At 40.5% G+C, this 17,349-nt stretch overlaps 1 protein-coding gene across 1 annotated transcript in view; it reads right to left on the bottom strand.

Annotated features, from left to right (window-relative positions):
- Nucleotides 1–3,321, bottom strand: part of SLTM (SAFB like transcription modulator) — a 399,249-nt gene extending 395,928 nt beyond the window's left edge. Inside the window, 1 exon segment of the mRNA XM_029574499.1 lies at nucleotides 3,125–3,321. Within this exon segment, the coding sequence (XP_029430359.1) occupies nucleotides 3,125–3,259 (135 nt within the window). The 5' untranslated portion in view covers nucleotides 3,260–3,321.
- Nucleotides 3,322–17,349: the final 14,028 nt, after the last annotated feature.

Genomic DNA, 17,349 nt, shown 5'->3' with positions numbered 1-17,349 from the left:
TTTTATATCAGGCCAATAAAAAGCACTGCAACTCAAAAAAAAATTACATGAAAAAATTCAAATGCAAATTGATAAAGATTTGATATTCTGCCATTTCCAAATTAATCGAGCAGATTACAGTAAAAAATCAGTTACATGTTCAATACAATGGTGCAAGTTTAATAATCAAAAGAGAACATGGAGGAGCAAAAGAAAATGGAGGATATTAATTTAGTCATTAGGAAAAGGAATGGGAGAATGTTTCTGAATTAGATCTTCTGTGGTGATGCTATGGTCCCAAGATCAGATTCCAGTAGTTAAGGGATAGTAGTGGGATGTCTTGATACTGTCACAGCGTGTTGCCATGTCAGATGGAATTAAAACAGGGGAGACGACTGGTAGAGTAAGGACTTGGCTCTTTTCCTAGAGTTAAGGTGGGAAGTCTCTTGGCATAAAAGATAACAGTAATTTGTTCCAGTTTGGGGGCAAAACAGCTGAATGCATGAAGCTGAGTGCAAGTTAGTCTGGCAGATGCCAGAGGATAGAAGAGCTATTTAAGAGGACCAAAAGTTTTCTTAGTAGGAGTGTAGATAGGGAAGAAGCTGAGAAAAGTAATCAGGGGCCATACTGTTGACACACCTGAAGACAAAGCACAGGATTTTCAATTGAATCTTGATTTGGACCCAGAGCAACTGAGTTAGGTTGGGGCTTATATGTTCTGTTGCTGCCAAAGTTCTAGCAGTTATATCTTGACTTTTGTTGACTATTGGCATGCAGAACCACTGGGCTACTGCTGTAAAACAATAATTAAGATTTTGATGGATGAGATTTGGTCAAAACCTACTTCAGTTCAGAGCTGGATGTTATCAAGGAGTATTGAATGAATGAGGTCACAGATCAGAAACATAAATAGCAACCATCTGTGAAAACACCAATACCAGAGGAACTCCACAAGTGATATCTTTAAGAATGTTTTATTAGCCATGATACAGGCAGAGTCCTGTTACCTAAAAAAGGATTGTAACCATTTTAGGGCCGTGCCTTCAATGCCAATGTCTCTTAAGAGGTGAAGGTCAACAGTATCAAAAGCAAAGGCAAGATCTGGGACTGAGGAGCCAATCACCTACCTGGCCTGCAGTAATGTGGACAATGTTAGTTATGGTTAATTCTATATTAACTAATAAGGAATCACATAAGCCCAGTACAGTAAGCAAGTCAGCCTTATAAAGCTTGAGGAAAAGAACAAGAGGACAAAGATATTCAAACTGATGCCTCCTAGCCCTCACACTAAACAATTCTTAGTTATTATTAATGAGTATATTCTTCCATACCAAGGGGCCCATTTAATAAGATGGCAAGTAGAATTGTGCACAGAAATGTAGTACAGTTATATATTTATTAACTCCCAATGACAAATCGTCAGTTTAAAAAAAATAAGTATAATGCAGAAACTGTGCATACAGAAAATACGTTACACATATAAATCATGTTATCTGCACATATCTTGACTAGGGATCCACAAGAGCTCAGCTTCCGTTAACCAATAAACCTTGATTCCTTTGACAACTGCTTTGAGAGCAGAAGGGAGGAAAGATATATTGGATTCAGAAGACCACCACCGGCCCTGACTTTTACAGTCTGGAGTACTGATACATAGATATAAAGGAAAAGGCACATGACTGATTCTATGGCCAAATATGAAAGCAAAGCATGCCAAGTAGCACTGTCTGAATTTTCAAGGCAGCTCATCACCCACTAAGAGAGAAGCATGGGGGTAACCTGCACAGCACAAGCATATACTATCTTAAGAAGCTTGCTGGGCACACTGGATGTACCACTGTGGTCCTTTTCTGCCATCATTACTATATTACTATGTCCATGGATTAACATTAATCCTGGAAACTTCACACTACTCAGACTAGAAGTTAAATTTTTAGTGTTAAGAAAACATGAGCGAAGTCAGAACACCTCTCTGCACTTGCGTGGAGGGGAGTGTTACAGCTAATGCAATCATTAGCATAGGAGTTGCATGAGAGGGCACTTACGAGTCTTCAATAAGTCTGCAGTTAAAGTTAGCATACAGAAAACGCACAACTGAGGGTTAAATGTACCTTCTGCTGAACGCACTTTATTACAAAGGCGCCCCCAAGATTGGCAACACTGGAATTCATATTTTATGCTCAGCTGTATTATTTCTTAACATCTCCCATTTTTTCCCAGATCTTAACCCTATTTTAATGTCCTCGCTCACTTCAGACTGCTCTCCATGTTCCTTTATTTCTTGTACCCTCTCTCATACCCTGCAGCTAAGGTTTGTCAAAAAAATTACAGCAAATAAAGGATTTTTAAATAAATACTTGCACTCTAAAGCAAGAAAAACATGTGAAAATAGTTTAGAATCTGTTTGGTTTCTTATGTATCAGTCTTAAGGATAGGCAGTAAAATTGTTAAAAAATAAAACGAGGTATTCTAATAAAATTCATATACATCAAAAATATTAATGCATAACCGTTTAAAATAAGTTTTTAATCAAACAGCAAATGCCGTTAAGCCCCAAAAGTCAATGACCTTCGGTAGCACATAATCAAGCAAGATTAAATTTTGATTTGAACATGAATTAAAATTAGGTAAACACTCACCCAACTAAATTAAATATTTTTTTATAAAATGGCAATAAATGATAATGTAAATTTCAAAATTTGTATTAAAAATTTGAATATATTTCCAATTCTTGCCACACAAAAAAATTTGCAAACATAAAAAAAACGAACTACAAAGCAAAATCACTATCCAAAACATTACAATTTAAAAAAAAAGATGCAGAATCCCTAGTGTGTGCCGGCGCGCGTCTGCCATTTTACGCCATGTTACTACCTTGAAGTCCAAAAAAGAGCAAGGCCAGAAAAAAAAAAAGAACGGCCTAAAGAAAGATTTAATCGGAATCACAGGAAGGCACAAAACCTGCTTTGGCAAATACCTCGCACGTAAACGAATCTCTCACTAAGAGCCAAGATAATTAACTACACCAGTTTTCCATGTATAAATGAAACTAATCCCGACTGCCTCTATTCCAAGCACGCGGCCTAAAGCAGACTCCACGCCCGCCTCAGGAAGCTTACCCCATCGGCTCACGGACACTGCCTACCTGCTTGAGCCTCGAGATAAGTACGTTTTTCACTCCCGTAATATCTAGATTCCTCCGTTTGAGCTCGGACTTGAGATCTATAACGCGCAACTCAGTAATTTTCTTGATCTCCACGGTGCTCGCTGGGGAAGCCATTTTACGCGCCTGACGAGACCAAGTCTGCACAGCCAGAAAGAACAAGCTACTGCGTCACAACCGCATGCGCAGAAGGAAAACACTCTTCATTCCTGGTGCCCGGATGAGATACAAGCCTATTCAGAGTAGCTCGAGCCGCCGAAGATCCCGCCAGAGATGCTCCCGCCTTAGCTAGACGAGCATGCGCAGAAGCCGTACATGAAGTATGCTTTGTAGCAAATGGCGCACTTTGGGTGCGTTCTGGTGCTGCGTAGGAAGCTCTTCAGACTAAAGTTGTTGACAGTATTGAAAAAATATAAGATTTGCCATTCTGGGTCAGATCAAAGTCAGTATTCTCTTTCCAAAACTGACCGATTCAAATCACAAGTATCTGCCACGATCCCAAAAGGTCAATAGATTATTTCCTTATTGTCCTCAAGATTCGTTCAGACGAATAGGTTTTTCCTCCCCTACTAGCAGATGAGGATGGAGAAGAAAAGCTATATTATACTGTTGGTACTATATTGCTGTTGGACAGTTTCTGAAGGAATAAGGATTCCCAAGGGTATTAGAGTAGGGTTTGGGGCCATCCTCCTGGTGGAGCAGGTGGTCAATGACCCTTGGTACTGGTAGTCTGGTAACCTTTAGCTAAGGAGGGGGCTTTAATAGCCAGTGATGCTGGCTCCCTCATACCCTAGCCATGACACTTTCAGCCTCAAAGCGCCTCCTATTTGAAGACATCTGAAGCAAAAGTATTTGTTTTGAAAAAAAAAAAAAAACCTCAAGCACCTCAGGAGTAGAGCAGCAGCTCTTCCCTTGGCGTGGGCTTCAAAAAGCCAACATTTTTGCTGAGGGGAGGGAGGGCTTTCTCTGGTAGGCTCTGGTATTTGGCTACATCCTAAATGGAAAGTTGCATTGTACCGTGGAGCACTTGCTTTTTCCAGCACTATCCCCATGGTGGGAGGGAGTTTAGAGAGGGCTTTTGGCCAATAAAGGAAGTGTGCATGGATAAGCAGCTGTATGTGGTGCAGAGCAGAACCACAGCACTTCTAATAATCCTGTCTTTTCCAACTGAGCTCAAAAAAACAAAAAGAAAAAAGATTCCAGCTTTGGGCCTATGCATAGAGTGCTTGGGAGGCAGACCAGGCCATTTGAGGTCCCCCTCCAGCAGTTTCAGATTCAAAGGCCAGTTCCTATAAGTTTTTCATGGTGCTCTTTTTGGGGCCCAGCATGGGTAAGCAGAAGAACATGGGAACGGCAGCTATTTTAAATTCTTCTGCATTAGAAGGAGGAGGCAGGAGGCCTTTTCTATTCTGCTGTTGGCACCGGTAGCATTGGGTGACAGCGCACTGCAGGGAATGGTGGCTGGTACCTCAGCATTCCCTGATGGGATAGAGAGAGTCTCAGAGGGCCATTTTCCCTGACTTAGCTAACTTGTAGCATAAGTCCTTGGTTGTTTAAAATGTAAAGATAAGTTCAAATATTTAGGCATCTGGATCCCTAAGGCTTATTTACAGTTACATAAAACAAATTACAGCCCTTTATTCCAGGCCATTAAAGTGGATTTAAGGAAATTGGCCTCTCTACCAATATCTCTATTTGGGAGAATGAATGTGGTTAAGATGGCGGTCTTACCACAATTACTATATCCCTTCATGCATGTACCATGTGATGTATCTTTGCGAGTTTTACAGGCTATTCGGGGTGAGATTTCTAATCTTATATGCAAGGGCAAGCCTCCATGGCTTAAATATGATGCTATGGTTCTCTTACGGGAGAGGGGGAGGCCTTAAATTACCCAATTTCTTATGGTATCATTGGTCTTGTAGACTAGCATGTTTGCGGGTCTCGTTGGGAACCGTTCCCCCCCAGAGGCATGGCTTTCTATGAAAGTAGATGGGGTAAGAAATTGTAGCTTAGGTGCTCTTTTGCATATGTCGCCTTCATCCAACACTTATAGACAGTGTGTGCAAGGACAGCCAATTATAGCTCATACCCTCTGAGTTTGGAGGTCTATCAAATCTGAGATTATGATATTGGATGTGCAATGATCTTATATGTCTCCCTTGTCCCAGAATCCAGACCTTTCTAAGCACACATTCTCCCCGGACATAGAACAATGGGAAAGGAGAGGACTTAGATTTTTGGGGCAATTAGTTGATGGAGATAACCTTAAGTCCTTTACACTAATGAGGGAATATCAGGTACCGAGTTCCACTAGGAGCCTTTATTTTCACTTAAGGAAAGATATCTCAAACCAACCACTGAATTACGATACAGTAGATGATTGTGAAGGGGTGGAGGGTGAACTCTGTTGTAAAGACAGGCCCAGGCATCTCATCTCAGTTCTGTACATCTCTATCCGGTCTGAGATGGGTGAGGTTACCACGGCCAACCGGATTCTCAGACAATGGAACATTGATCTGGATATTCAGTTAGAAGCCTGGGATTGGAAAGCTATTTGGAAAGCCGCTCAGAATATTTCTATTTGTAATAAAGGTTATGAGGTGCTATACAAATTAATACATTGTTTATATCGCACACCTGTATTTTATGCTCGCTTTGGCAACAGCAGTTCACTATGCTGGAGAGGGTGTGGGTGGGAGTGTTCATATCTTCCTATGGGGTGGGACTGCACTGAACTACAAAAATTTTGGAGTCAGATTACCAATTATATTTCTGTAATTTGCAAGCAACTGCTGACTGTTGATGCCTCTTTATATTTGTTAGGAAAATGGCGTAATAAATGGGAAATGAGACGGCATACGAAGTTGGTGGGGCATTTGTTGTTAGGATCCTGCCCGCGATAGCTGCGGGGAGTCCTGTACCTTCTGCGGCCAGCCAGGCCACTGCCGCCGCTGTTCCCAAGCATGGCCCGGAGGCCGTCGTATTGGGGCCTTCGTGGTCCTAGCACCGCCGTCCAGCCCGATGCCTCCTTTCATCTTCTCGGCATGAAGCCGCCGCCGCTGCTGCCTGCTCTTTCTTCGTGGTAGGGCTGCCGATGCCGACGCCGCTCCCTGTCGAGCCTCCCAAGTGGCAGGAATGCCGCCGATGCAGTCCTCTCTTCCTGTTTCTTCCTATGGCGTGGGCGCGCACCTCTCTTTGATATGTAAAGGGTCAGTGGCAGGAAAAGCCCCATGGCCCTCAATGATGACATCATCAGTCTTTGCTGGATCAGCCCTATAAAAGGGCCTTGCTTCTGTTCCTCAGTGCCTTCAGATCCAGTCTTCACAGCGTCTGTGTCTTTGGTTCCAGGTCCTCTGTGGTCTTCCTGTGCCTTGATAGATCTTTGTTCCGTGTTCTTCATGTTCCTGAACTTCGTCTCCTTGATGTTCCTGGTCTCATCCCTCATCGGAGCTCCCTCGTCGCCTGTCTCCTGTTCCTGATGGTCCAAGAAAACAAAGAGGTAGGCGATCTATGATACCGTCAGGTGAACACAAAAGGAATAGATGCCGTTATCTTTTCCAAATACTTTATTGATGCAGAGACGTTCCAGATAAATTGCCCGACTCTGGCCGAGTTTCGCGGCCTTCTAGCCGCTGCCTCAGGGGCTACAAATAAACAATCAGTATTGAGCAAATGAATATCTCACAATAGATATTGAGCAAATAAATATCTCACAATAGATATATTATTAAGATCTTATAAATATTAAAAAGAAATTTATATAAATCAATAAACATCTTTTTTAAACATTATAAAGATCTAAATTTAAAATCAGACTAATGAATTTCAATAAAAAAAGTTAAAATACATAAATACACATAGAAATAAATACATAAATAAATAAGTGACGTTAGACAATAACCTTTAGACAATACTTTACCTCCAAAATTCAAATCATTAATAATGTTTGATCCACTCAAATCAGATAATGTGCCAACGATGATAAAACAACTAGAAGAGAAATAACCACCATTGCAATATGTGTCAGTTTCACAAAAAACTTAATATATTTCAAACAACAAATTACCACATATGCATATCTGAAAATATGATATTAAAATAAACCAGCACACCAAATAGTAAAACTATTGTAAAAAATTAATTATATAAAAATCTGTCATACAAAAATCTATTATATAAAAATTATTATATAAAAATACAATAAAAATTCAGCTAGAGAGTGTTTCTAACATCAGAGGATGTTCTGACTAAAAACAGAATATATAACAGCGAACTGCTAATGATGTATAAGATACTCACTTAATGATAAGCTACCGCTAAAAATAAAAAACGTAATAAGCTATTAATTATAATAGAGGCTAACTATCAATGATACAAAAAACTTAGAAATATTGATGTTTAAAAATGTGTCTAAGCTCAATTTTGCATATGAACCACAGTCTTCGCTATTTAACTAGTATAAACCACGCTTTGGTAGCCATTTTCAAATGCTAATTTTGGCGCCAAAAATTCTTAACAATCTTGACAAACCAAAGCTAAGTAAGTTCTCAATTATATGGAAAAAACTCTATAGATAGTATGAATTTGAATTTAAAATAGCAAAGGAATAGTTAATATATCGATTTTTACACTTCACTAAAATTATGTACTGCGGTCTAAGGAATTAGTGTTATCGGAATCCTCTCTAGTGCGAACTAGTGATGGCTGTGTTTGTCGGCGTTGCGGTTGCAGAAACCATGTTCATGTTATCTTTAGATCCAGAATTATATTCCAAAGTATGATCTCTGCTGTGCAACAATTGCAAGCCTTGTCTCAATAAATAATTTAAAGCACCAAATTCGAAGAATCAGATAGTGTCTAAACAACAAAATATATAATTAAAAACTACTGCTAGAGTCAATAGCTGTTAGTAATTGACTATCAATAATATATAAAACATCAAATATTGCAACATGTAGCATAAACTATTTTAAAATTACCTTCACAACGATGGGTCCAAACACAGATTTGTGTGTAAACCGCAGTCTCTGCTATGCAGCTAATGTGAGCTGTCTTTCGGTAGCCATTTTTAAAGTGTCACTTTTTGGCGCCGAAAAAATATCACAAAGGGGGCGTGGTTAGTATCTATTCGAAACATGTCAATCACAAAGGGGGCGTGGTTGGTGTCCCGATTCTTACACTTTTTTCGGACTGTGCACTGCGGTACATGAAAAACTTCTTCAATGAAATAAGCATATTAAACTAATCAGAGGCTGTTAATATACAAACGTTGCCTTTCATATATTAACGTTCACAAAATGGGCGTGATAGTTATCTAAATACTGATATTTCAATAAAATTGTAGAAACACTCTCCAGTGAAAAGAAAGTGGAACTTTAAATAACTACTGTTCACAACTTTCCTAACAACAATCCAATCTATTGGTGTGGTGTGTATTTCAATAATATAAAAATCAAAAAAGATATAAAAAAGCATATGTAATAAATATTACCAAAAATTAATTTAAAATTTTTTGTAAAAATTCACATGTCTATAGTGGTTGTACTCATAAAATAACATAAATAAAATATATGGCACTAAAACAGTTGTAAAAGTGCTGGTGGCACAAAAAGCAAAGATCATAAAAAAACTGACAAATCAGACTCCATATTTAAACCATGTGGTACTACAGTATTAAATTCAAAAATATATTTTTGCTCAATTTGTAGTAGCAATTTATCCAAGTCACCACCTCTCCAGCTTAAATGTGGTTGTTGGATCACACAGAATTTGAAATCTTCAAATTTATGACCATTTTCAATGCAATGATCAACCAACGGTTTTGAGCTTATATTTCTTTTAATACTGCTCTTATGTTCTAGAATCCGTTTGTTAAATTCTCTGATAGTTTTACCAACGTACAATTTGTTACATGGACAGATAGCTATATATACCACTCCTTTGCTTTTGCAGTTTGTAAAGGAGAAAAGTTTAAAATCTGTATTACATCCAGGTATCTTTAAAGAATTAGTCTTCATATTTACTTTGCATACTATGCAGTTCCCACATGGGCGGTGACCTGGCGGTCTTTTATCATAAATGATTTTCCTGGGTAAAGCAGAAGGTGCCAAGATATCTTTGAGATTCTTATCTTTCTTGTTGGCTATCATGATCCCTTTATTCTTAAAAAATGGTAAAACTTGTACTATTGGCCAAAACTTCCTCAGAATGGTACTAATTTGATAAGACAAATGTGTAAACGTGATAGGACAAACAAAGCGATCTTTAGCTTTTTCAGATTTCTTTCCTACTTTCAATAAGGCTCGCCTATCTTGTTTTTTCGCCTTATTTAAACCATTTTGTACAAATTGTAACGGATAATCATTTTCTAGAAATCTCCGTTTCATCTGTGTTGATCTTTCATCAAAAATTTCTTCAGTTGTGCATAAACGTCTAAGTCTCAAAAACTGTGAATAAGGGAGGTTTTTCAACAAGGATCTGCTGTGGCTGCTGGTGTAATGTAGCAATTTATTCGTATCGGTAGGTTTTCTGAATATATCAGTGACAAATTTACCATCTACCAAAGATATTTGTATGTCTAAGAATGAAATAGATGAATTACTATGATTCATAGTAAACCTGAGATTGTGATCCAATGAATTCAACCAGTTAGAAAACTCAATCAATCTCTCCATGCTTCCTTTCCACAATAAAAAAACATCGTCGATAAATCTTTTCCAAAGGAGTATGTTATCGTTAAATATATGTGATCTTAAATTGACCTTTTCAAATTGTGCCACATAAAGGTTTGCTACCGAGGGTGCCATCTTAGACCCCATTGCGACCCCTTTAATTTGTTGATAGATTTTCCTATCGAAACTGAAAAAAATTTTTGTCAATGCCAGTAATGCTATTTCATTCAAAAATTCACATGGAATCCGCTTATGTATTGTGCGAGACTGAAAAAATTGAGTCAAGATCTCTAATGCTGCAGCTTGGGGTATATTCGTATATAATGACTCTATGTCTAACGTTACCATAATAATGTCATTTGAATCATCGGAAATCTCCACTGATTCTAGTGTGAGAATAAAATCTGAAGAATCTCGGATATAGCTTGTTGTTTCTGAAACATATTTTTTAAGGAAAATATCTAAAAATGAAGAGAGTGGTTCTAATAGAGATCCTATTGCTGATACTATCGGTCTCCCAGGGGGATCTGTTAAAGATTTATGTACTTTGGGTAGAATATAAAGAGTGGGCATAATTGGATTATCCACTTTAAGATAGCTTATTTCCTTATTTGTGAGAAAACCTCTATCGTTTGCAATCTTTAACAAAGTATCTATTTCTCCTTTTATTGTACTTGTTGGATCTTTGTCAAGTTTGAGATAGAAAGTTTCATCTAATAATTGCCGTTCCACCTCTTTAATATAATTTACAGTATCCATAATGACTATGGAGCCTCCCTTATCTGCAGATTTGATCACGATGGAACTATCCTTCTTCAAATTATTCATGGCTTCTCTTTCTTTTTTAGTTATATTAAAAAATCTTTTGTTCAATGTCTTATTTTCCATCTTCTCAATCTCTTGTAAGATGAGACTCTCAAAGGTTTGTATCACAGGATTGGAGGTTCCAGGAGGTATCCAATTACTTGATTTTTTAATCACTGAAATATCAGTATATTCTGTTTCTTTGTTTGAAAAGAATTCTGCAATCTTAAGTTTACGAATAAATTTAAACAGTTCCACCCTGGTTCGAAATGAATTATAGGAGGGAGTGGGAATGAAGGATAGGCCTTTGTTTAGTATTTTGATCTCTTCTTCATCTAATGATCTGGAGGATAGATTAATCACTCTGTTTTCTTTTAATATTGGAACCTCCGATCTTGATATGTCTGAAATCGGTTGTTGTAACTGCCTCTTCTCCCCCTCCCTCTCCCTCTCCCTCTCCACTCCCCTCGCCCCCTGAAAAAAGAAGTCGAAGGTTTATTTACTAGGGGTGCCTCTAATTCTGAATCTTTTCCTTGATCTTTCACTGAGTCTTTCCTCCAGAATTTCCCAATTTCTTTAACTCTATTCGATGGTCCTTCTTTATTATTAGTGGTAAATAGGGATACAGAGGCATCTAGATCTGCATCCGTACTGCTTCTTACACGCTTGGCATTTCTGTCTAGATTCGGACTATCTTGTTGTCTCTTTTCTTTCCTTTCCTCTTTACTGTATGTTTTGTTGTCATTATTAATACCATAATCTTGTTTGTTTTTATTATAATTTTGCTTATTTGAATATTGCCATAAATAAATTTTATTGCTTTTATAATCGTCCTCATCTCGTTTAAACTTATCATATTTCATTGTTTTCAAATCTTTAGTGAAATTATCAACATTTTTCTTATAATCCTCGTGTATAATTTCAAAACACAAGTCATGTTTTTTTAAATAATTCAATTGTTCATCTAGTTCTCCTTTTAGTTTTTCTTCCCTTAACTTAGATGTCTTAATAATTAATATCATTAGGTCAAGGGAACATTTATTGAGAATTGCTTCCCAACAATTCATGAACGTAGAATCATCACGAAACATGCTTGGTGGTTTATTTATTCTTAAACCTCTGGGAATGCGTTTATACCGGCAGTAGTCCAGCAATGTAGATGCGTGTAATGAACTTCTTATTAAACCTTTGCTGATGCTAATCGTTTGCTCCCACTTCTTGATGAAGTCATCGAAAACATCATCTTGTTTGAAGAAAGGTTCTGGAGGCAGGAGATCATTCAATTCGCCATCCGTGAAACTAAGTACGTCTTTCCAAGGCGAAAAAGACATGGCCCTCAACAGGGATGGTCCAAGAAAACAAAGAGGTAGGCGATCTATGATACCGTCAGGTGAACACAAAAGGAATAGATGCCGTTATCTTTTCCAAATACTTTATTGATGCAGAGACGTTCCAGATAAATTGCCCGACTCTGGCCGAGTTTCGCGGCCTTCTAGCCGCTGCCTCAGGGGCCTCAAATAAACAATCAGTATTGAGCAAATAAATGGCTACCGAAAGACAGCTCACATTAGCTGCATAGCAGAGACTGCGGTTTACACACAAATCTGTGTTTGGACCCATCGTTGTGAAGGTAATTTTAAAATAGTTTATGCTACATGTTGCAATATTTGATGTTTTATATATTATTGATAGTCAATTACTAACAGCTATTGACTCTAGCAGTAGTTTTTAATTATATATTTTGTTGTTTAGACACTATCTGATTCTTCGAATTTGGTGCTTTAAATTATTTATTGAGACAAGGCTTGCAATTGTTGCACAGCAGAGATCATACTTTGGAATATAATTCTGGATCTAAAGATAACATGAACATGGTTTCTGCAACCGCAACGCCGACAAACACAGCCATCACTAGTTCGCACTAGAGAGGATTCCGATAACACTAATTCCTTAGACCGCAGTACATAATTTTAGTGAAGTGTAAAAATCGATATATTAACTATTCCTTTGCTATTTTAAATTCAAATTCATACTATCTATAGAGTTTTTTCCATATAATTGAGAACTTCCTTAGCTTTGGTTTGTCAAGATTGTTAAGAATTTTTGGCGCCAAAATTAGCATTTGAAAATGGCTACCAAAGCGTGGTTTATACTAGTTAAATAGCGAAGACTGTGGTTCATATGCAAAATTGAGCTTAGATCACATATTTAAACATCAATATTTCTAAGTTTTTTGTATCATTGATAGTTAGCCTCTATTATAATTAATAGCTTATTACGTTTTTTATTTTTAGCGGTAGCTTATCATTAAGTGAGTATCTTATACATCATTAGCAGTTCGCTGTTATATATTCTGTTTTTAGTCAGAACATCCTCTGATGTTAGAAACACTCTCTAGCTGAATTTTTATTGTATTTTTATATAATAATTTTTATATAATAGATTTTTGTATGACAGATTTTTATATAATTAATTTTTTACAATAGTTTTATTATTTGGTGTGCTGGTTTATTTTAATATCATATTTTCAGATATGCATATGTGGTAATTTGTTGTTTGAAATATATTAAGTTTTTTGTGAAACTGACACATATTGCAATGGTGGTTATTTCTCTTCTAGTTGTTTTATCATCGTTGGCACATTATCTGATTTGAGTGGATCAAACATTATTAATGATTTGAATTTTGGAGGTAAAGTATTGTCTAAAGGTTATTGTCTAACGTCACTGTTATTTATTTATGTATTTATTTCTATGTGTATTTATGTATTTTAACTTTTTTATTGAAATTCATTAGTCTGATTTTAAATTTAGATCTTTATAATGTTTAAAAAAGATGTTTATTGATTTATATAAATTTCTTTTTAATATTTATAAGATCTTAATAATATATCTATTGTGAGATATTTATTTGCTCAGTATCTATTGTGAGATATTCATTTGCTCAATACTGATTGTTTATTTGTAGCCCCTGAGGCAGCGGCTAGAAGGCCGCGAAACTCGGCCAGAGTCGGGCAATTTATCTGGAACGTCTCTGCATCAATAAAGTATTTGGAAAAGATAACGGCATCTATTCCTTTTGTGTTCGCCTGTTCCTGATGTCCAGTTCTCCTGATGTTCCGTATCCAGATGTCCTGATGTCCCATGTCCTGAGGTGCCATGTTTCATGTTCCTGATGTCTGATGTTCTTGTCTTGTCTTCGTCCGTCTCATCTTCAGCTCTTCATCCAGTCCCAGGACCCTCGTCTGTTCACCATGAGAGATTTATCAAGAAATTAGAAAATCACGAGATAGATAGGTAAAACTTTGTCCGAAGCCACTTGGGACTCCATTTTTCTGGCAACTAAGAAGGGTTTGCCATATACTATTTTAGCAGAGAATTGTTACAAGGTTTTATTTCGATGGTATCTCCCTCCAGATCGACTTCATAAATTTGCAGTAACTAATAATCTGCGTTGCTGGAAGGGCTGTGGACAAACAGGCACTTTTTACCATATGTGGTGGGAGGGCCCCAAAATAGTCACTTTTTGGACTTACATTACAGACCTACTAAAGCAGACCCTGGGAGAGGAGCTATCTTTAACACCAGAACATGCTCTTTTGAATTTGCCTATTGATATTAGGGATGTGAATCGTTTTTTGACGATTTAAAATATCGTCCGATATATTTTAAATCGTCAAAAATCGTTAGGGCCACGATACAATACCAATTCCCCCGATTTATCATCAAAAAATCGTAAATCGGGGGAAGGGGGAGGGCAGGAAAACCGGCACACTAAAACACCCTAAAACCCACCCCGACCCTTTAAATTAAATCCCCCACCCTCCCGAACCCCCCCCAAATGCCTTAAATTACCTGGGGGTCCGTAGCGGCGGTCCGTAGCTTAAATTACCTCCGTAGCCTTAAATTACCTGGGGGTCCGTAGCGGCGGTCCGTAGCTAAATCGGGGGAAGGGGGAGAGCAGGAAAACCGGCACACTAAATCGTGTAGTCTTCAGCCGGCGCCATTTTGCAAAATGGCCGCCGCAAAATGGCGGCGGCCATAGACCAACACGATTCGACGCAGGAGGTCGTTCCGGACCCCCGCTGGACTTTTGGCAAGTCTTGTGGGGGTCAGGAGGCCCCCCCAAGCTGGCCAAAAGTTCCTGGGGGTCCAGCGGGGGTCCGGGAGCGATCTCCTGTCGCGAATCGTTTTCCGTACGGAAAATGGCGCCGGCAGGAGATCGACTGCAGGAGGTCGTTCAGCCTCGCTGAACGACCTCCTGCAGTCGATCTCTACGGACCGCCGCTACGGACCCCCAGGTAATTTAAGGCATTTGGGGGGGGGGTTCGGGAGGGTGGGGAATTTAATTTAAAGGGTCGGGGTGGGTTTTAGGGGGTTTTAGTGTGCCGGGGGTGGGTTTTAGGGTGTTTTAGTGTGCCGCTGGACCCCCAGGTAATTTAAGGCATTTGGGGGGGGTTCGGGAGGGTGGGGGATTTAATTTAAAGGGTCGGGGGTGGGTTTTAGGGGGTTTTAGTGTGCCGGTTCACGATTTTAACGATTTTCACGATACTCTAAACACCCAAACGGCGACGATACGATTCCCTCCCCCTCCCAGCCGAAATCGATCGTTAAGACGATCGAGGACACGATTCACATCTCTAATTGATATCCCATCAGACAAATGGAAGCTTGCTCACCTTATTATTATGGCTGCCCGCTGTGAGCTGGCTTTATTGTGGAGATCGGCTAATTTGCCCTTGGAAGGAGGCCTGCTGGCAAGATTACATAAGCTCTGGATGGTTTATAAAGGGATGGCTAACCCAAACAAGTTGAATCAGAGGTATATGACAATTTGACATCCGCTAGAGGATTGGTTATCTAAGTGATTTAACAAGTAATTGTTGGTCTCATCCACTTCTGATTGGATGCAGACGAAACGGATTGATAAATATGTAGCCTCTCACATACTTCTACATACTCTTCTTAGTATACCTTCTCATCATTATATATTCTCTCATGTTGATATCTTCCTTATTATGATGTCATCGCTGTATTTGTGTTCCATGAACAAATATAACAATCTTCATGAGACTTGACATGTACCGAAGATGTGGAAAGGGGGGGGGGGGGGGAGGGGAAACAATAGTTTTGATGTTTATATTAATGTATGGAATCATAAGTGTTATGACATGCTGCCCGCGGGTCCTTCCCGCGAGCAGGCTCTGCTTACCTTCCCCCCACGCTGCTTTCTGCTCCCGGCGCGGCACAGGTAATGCCGACGTCGGGCCTGCCTCCACGGCCGGAACCGTGGACTCGATTTCACCTTGCGGCCCAGAGGCCGCCCGTGTTGCCCCTCTTCACCGCGGGAGGAGCCATGGACTTTACAGCTCCATCGCAGCCGGAAGCCGCCGCCGACGTCACTCCTTCGCGGCGTGAAGGCCACATCCCCAGGCTCGAGTGGCGGCTGGAGCCGCCCCTGGGGCCTCTTGCACCGGCTGGAGCCGCTGCTGTGTTCGGGGCCTGCCTCGAGGCCCAGCCCTGCGTCTCTCGCACAGACATCAGTGCAGGCCGCTGTCCGCGGTCCTGCACAAGTTCCTGCTTCTCTCCTAGGCGCCGGCGCGCACCTCTCTTCAGGATTTAAAGGGCCAGACACAGGAAGTGTGCTGGCCCCACCTAGGGAGTGGACTTCCTGCTCCAGCCCTATAAAAGGACTGCTCCGTCTCTTCAGTCTTCGCCTTGCATCGGAGTTACTTCACTCTGGAGGCTCCTGCCTGCCAGAGCTCCGTCAGGTCTTCTTCGTGGAGATCATCTTCGTTTCGTCTCGCCTCACCATGTCATGTTATGTCTCCATGCTATGTCTTTGTGTCTGAGGTCCTCGTCCAAGTGTCCTGGTGTTCGTCTCCTGGTGTTTCGCCTCCTGGTGTCCTGCCCTCTTTGGTGTTTATGTCTGCGCTCCTGAGCCTTCTGGTCCTGTCGGTCCTGCTCCCTCTGATGACGTCTTTCCCGGGTTGGAGAGGCCTGCAGGTGGACTGGTGTCCTGAGCTCCTGAGCAGTCTCGTCCTGCCAGCCATGTTGGTGCTTCGGATGACATCGGCTTCGTCGTCGGAGTCCCAGCTCGACTGGATCCTTCCTGAGCTTGTCCCCCTCCCAGCTTGATTCGTGACCAGTCTCCTCGGGCTGTGTAGGGCGCGCAGTGGGACAGGTGGTCCGCGACCAGTCCCGCGGGTGGACTGAGTAGGGCTTCCTGAGAGACAGTGCCAATGTCCTCCTGCCCTGCATCTTGTCTTGTTTGGATTTCAAGTTCCTCGTCATGTCTGTGATACCGTTGCATCAACCCAAGTCTTCGTCTGTAATGCCATCGCATCAATCCTAGTCTGCCATGTCTTCGTGTCAAGGCCCGTCTGCCCTCGACCTCAGGCCAGGCCTGCTGCTCCATGCCGATCCAAGCAGCAGGTCCGAAAGGGCTCGGAATGGTCGGAGGACCATTCAACTTCCAACATCATCCTGTTGTTGGCCTTGGGAGCTTGCAGGCCTGGCAGAGGATAAGACCGTCTGCCATGGTGGATCACGCCGTCAACCCTCGGTTCGGTCCTGGATCCATCTGGGGTCGAGCTGAGGCCCAAAGGCACACTAAACACCCCCTCACGTAACAGAATGCAAGGCCATGTGCCCGACGGTGGTGTTTCGCCGATGGATCCGTCTTGTTCCAGAGTTTTGTCTGTGTTCCTGGACTGGTTATGGGACCGAA

Source organism: Rhinatrema bivittatum, chromosome 13 (genome assembly GCF_901001135.1).
Source record: "Rhinatrema bivittatum chromosome 13, aRhiBiv1.1, whole genome shotgun sequence".
In the NCBI taxonomy this organism is placed as follows: domain Eukaryota; kingdom Metazoa; phylum Chordata; class Amphibia; order Gymnophiona; family Rhinatrematidae; genus Rhinatrema; species Rhinatrema bivittatum.
Note: the sequence above shows the minus strand (reverse complement) of the source record. Positions and strands in the feature narration are given on the sequence as shown.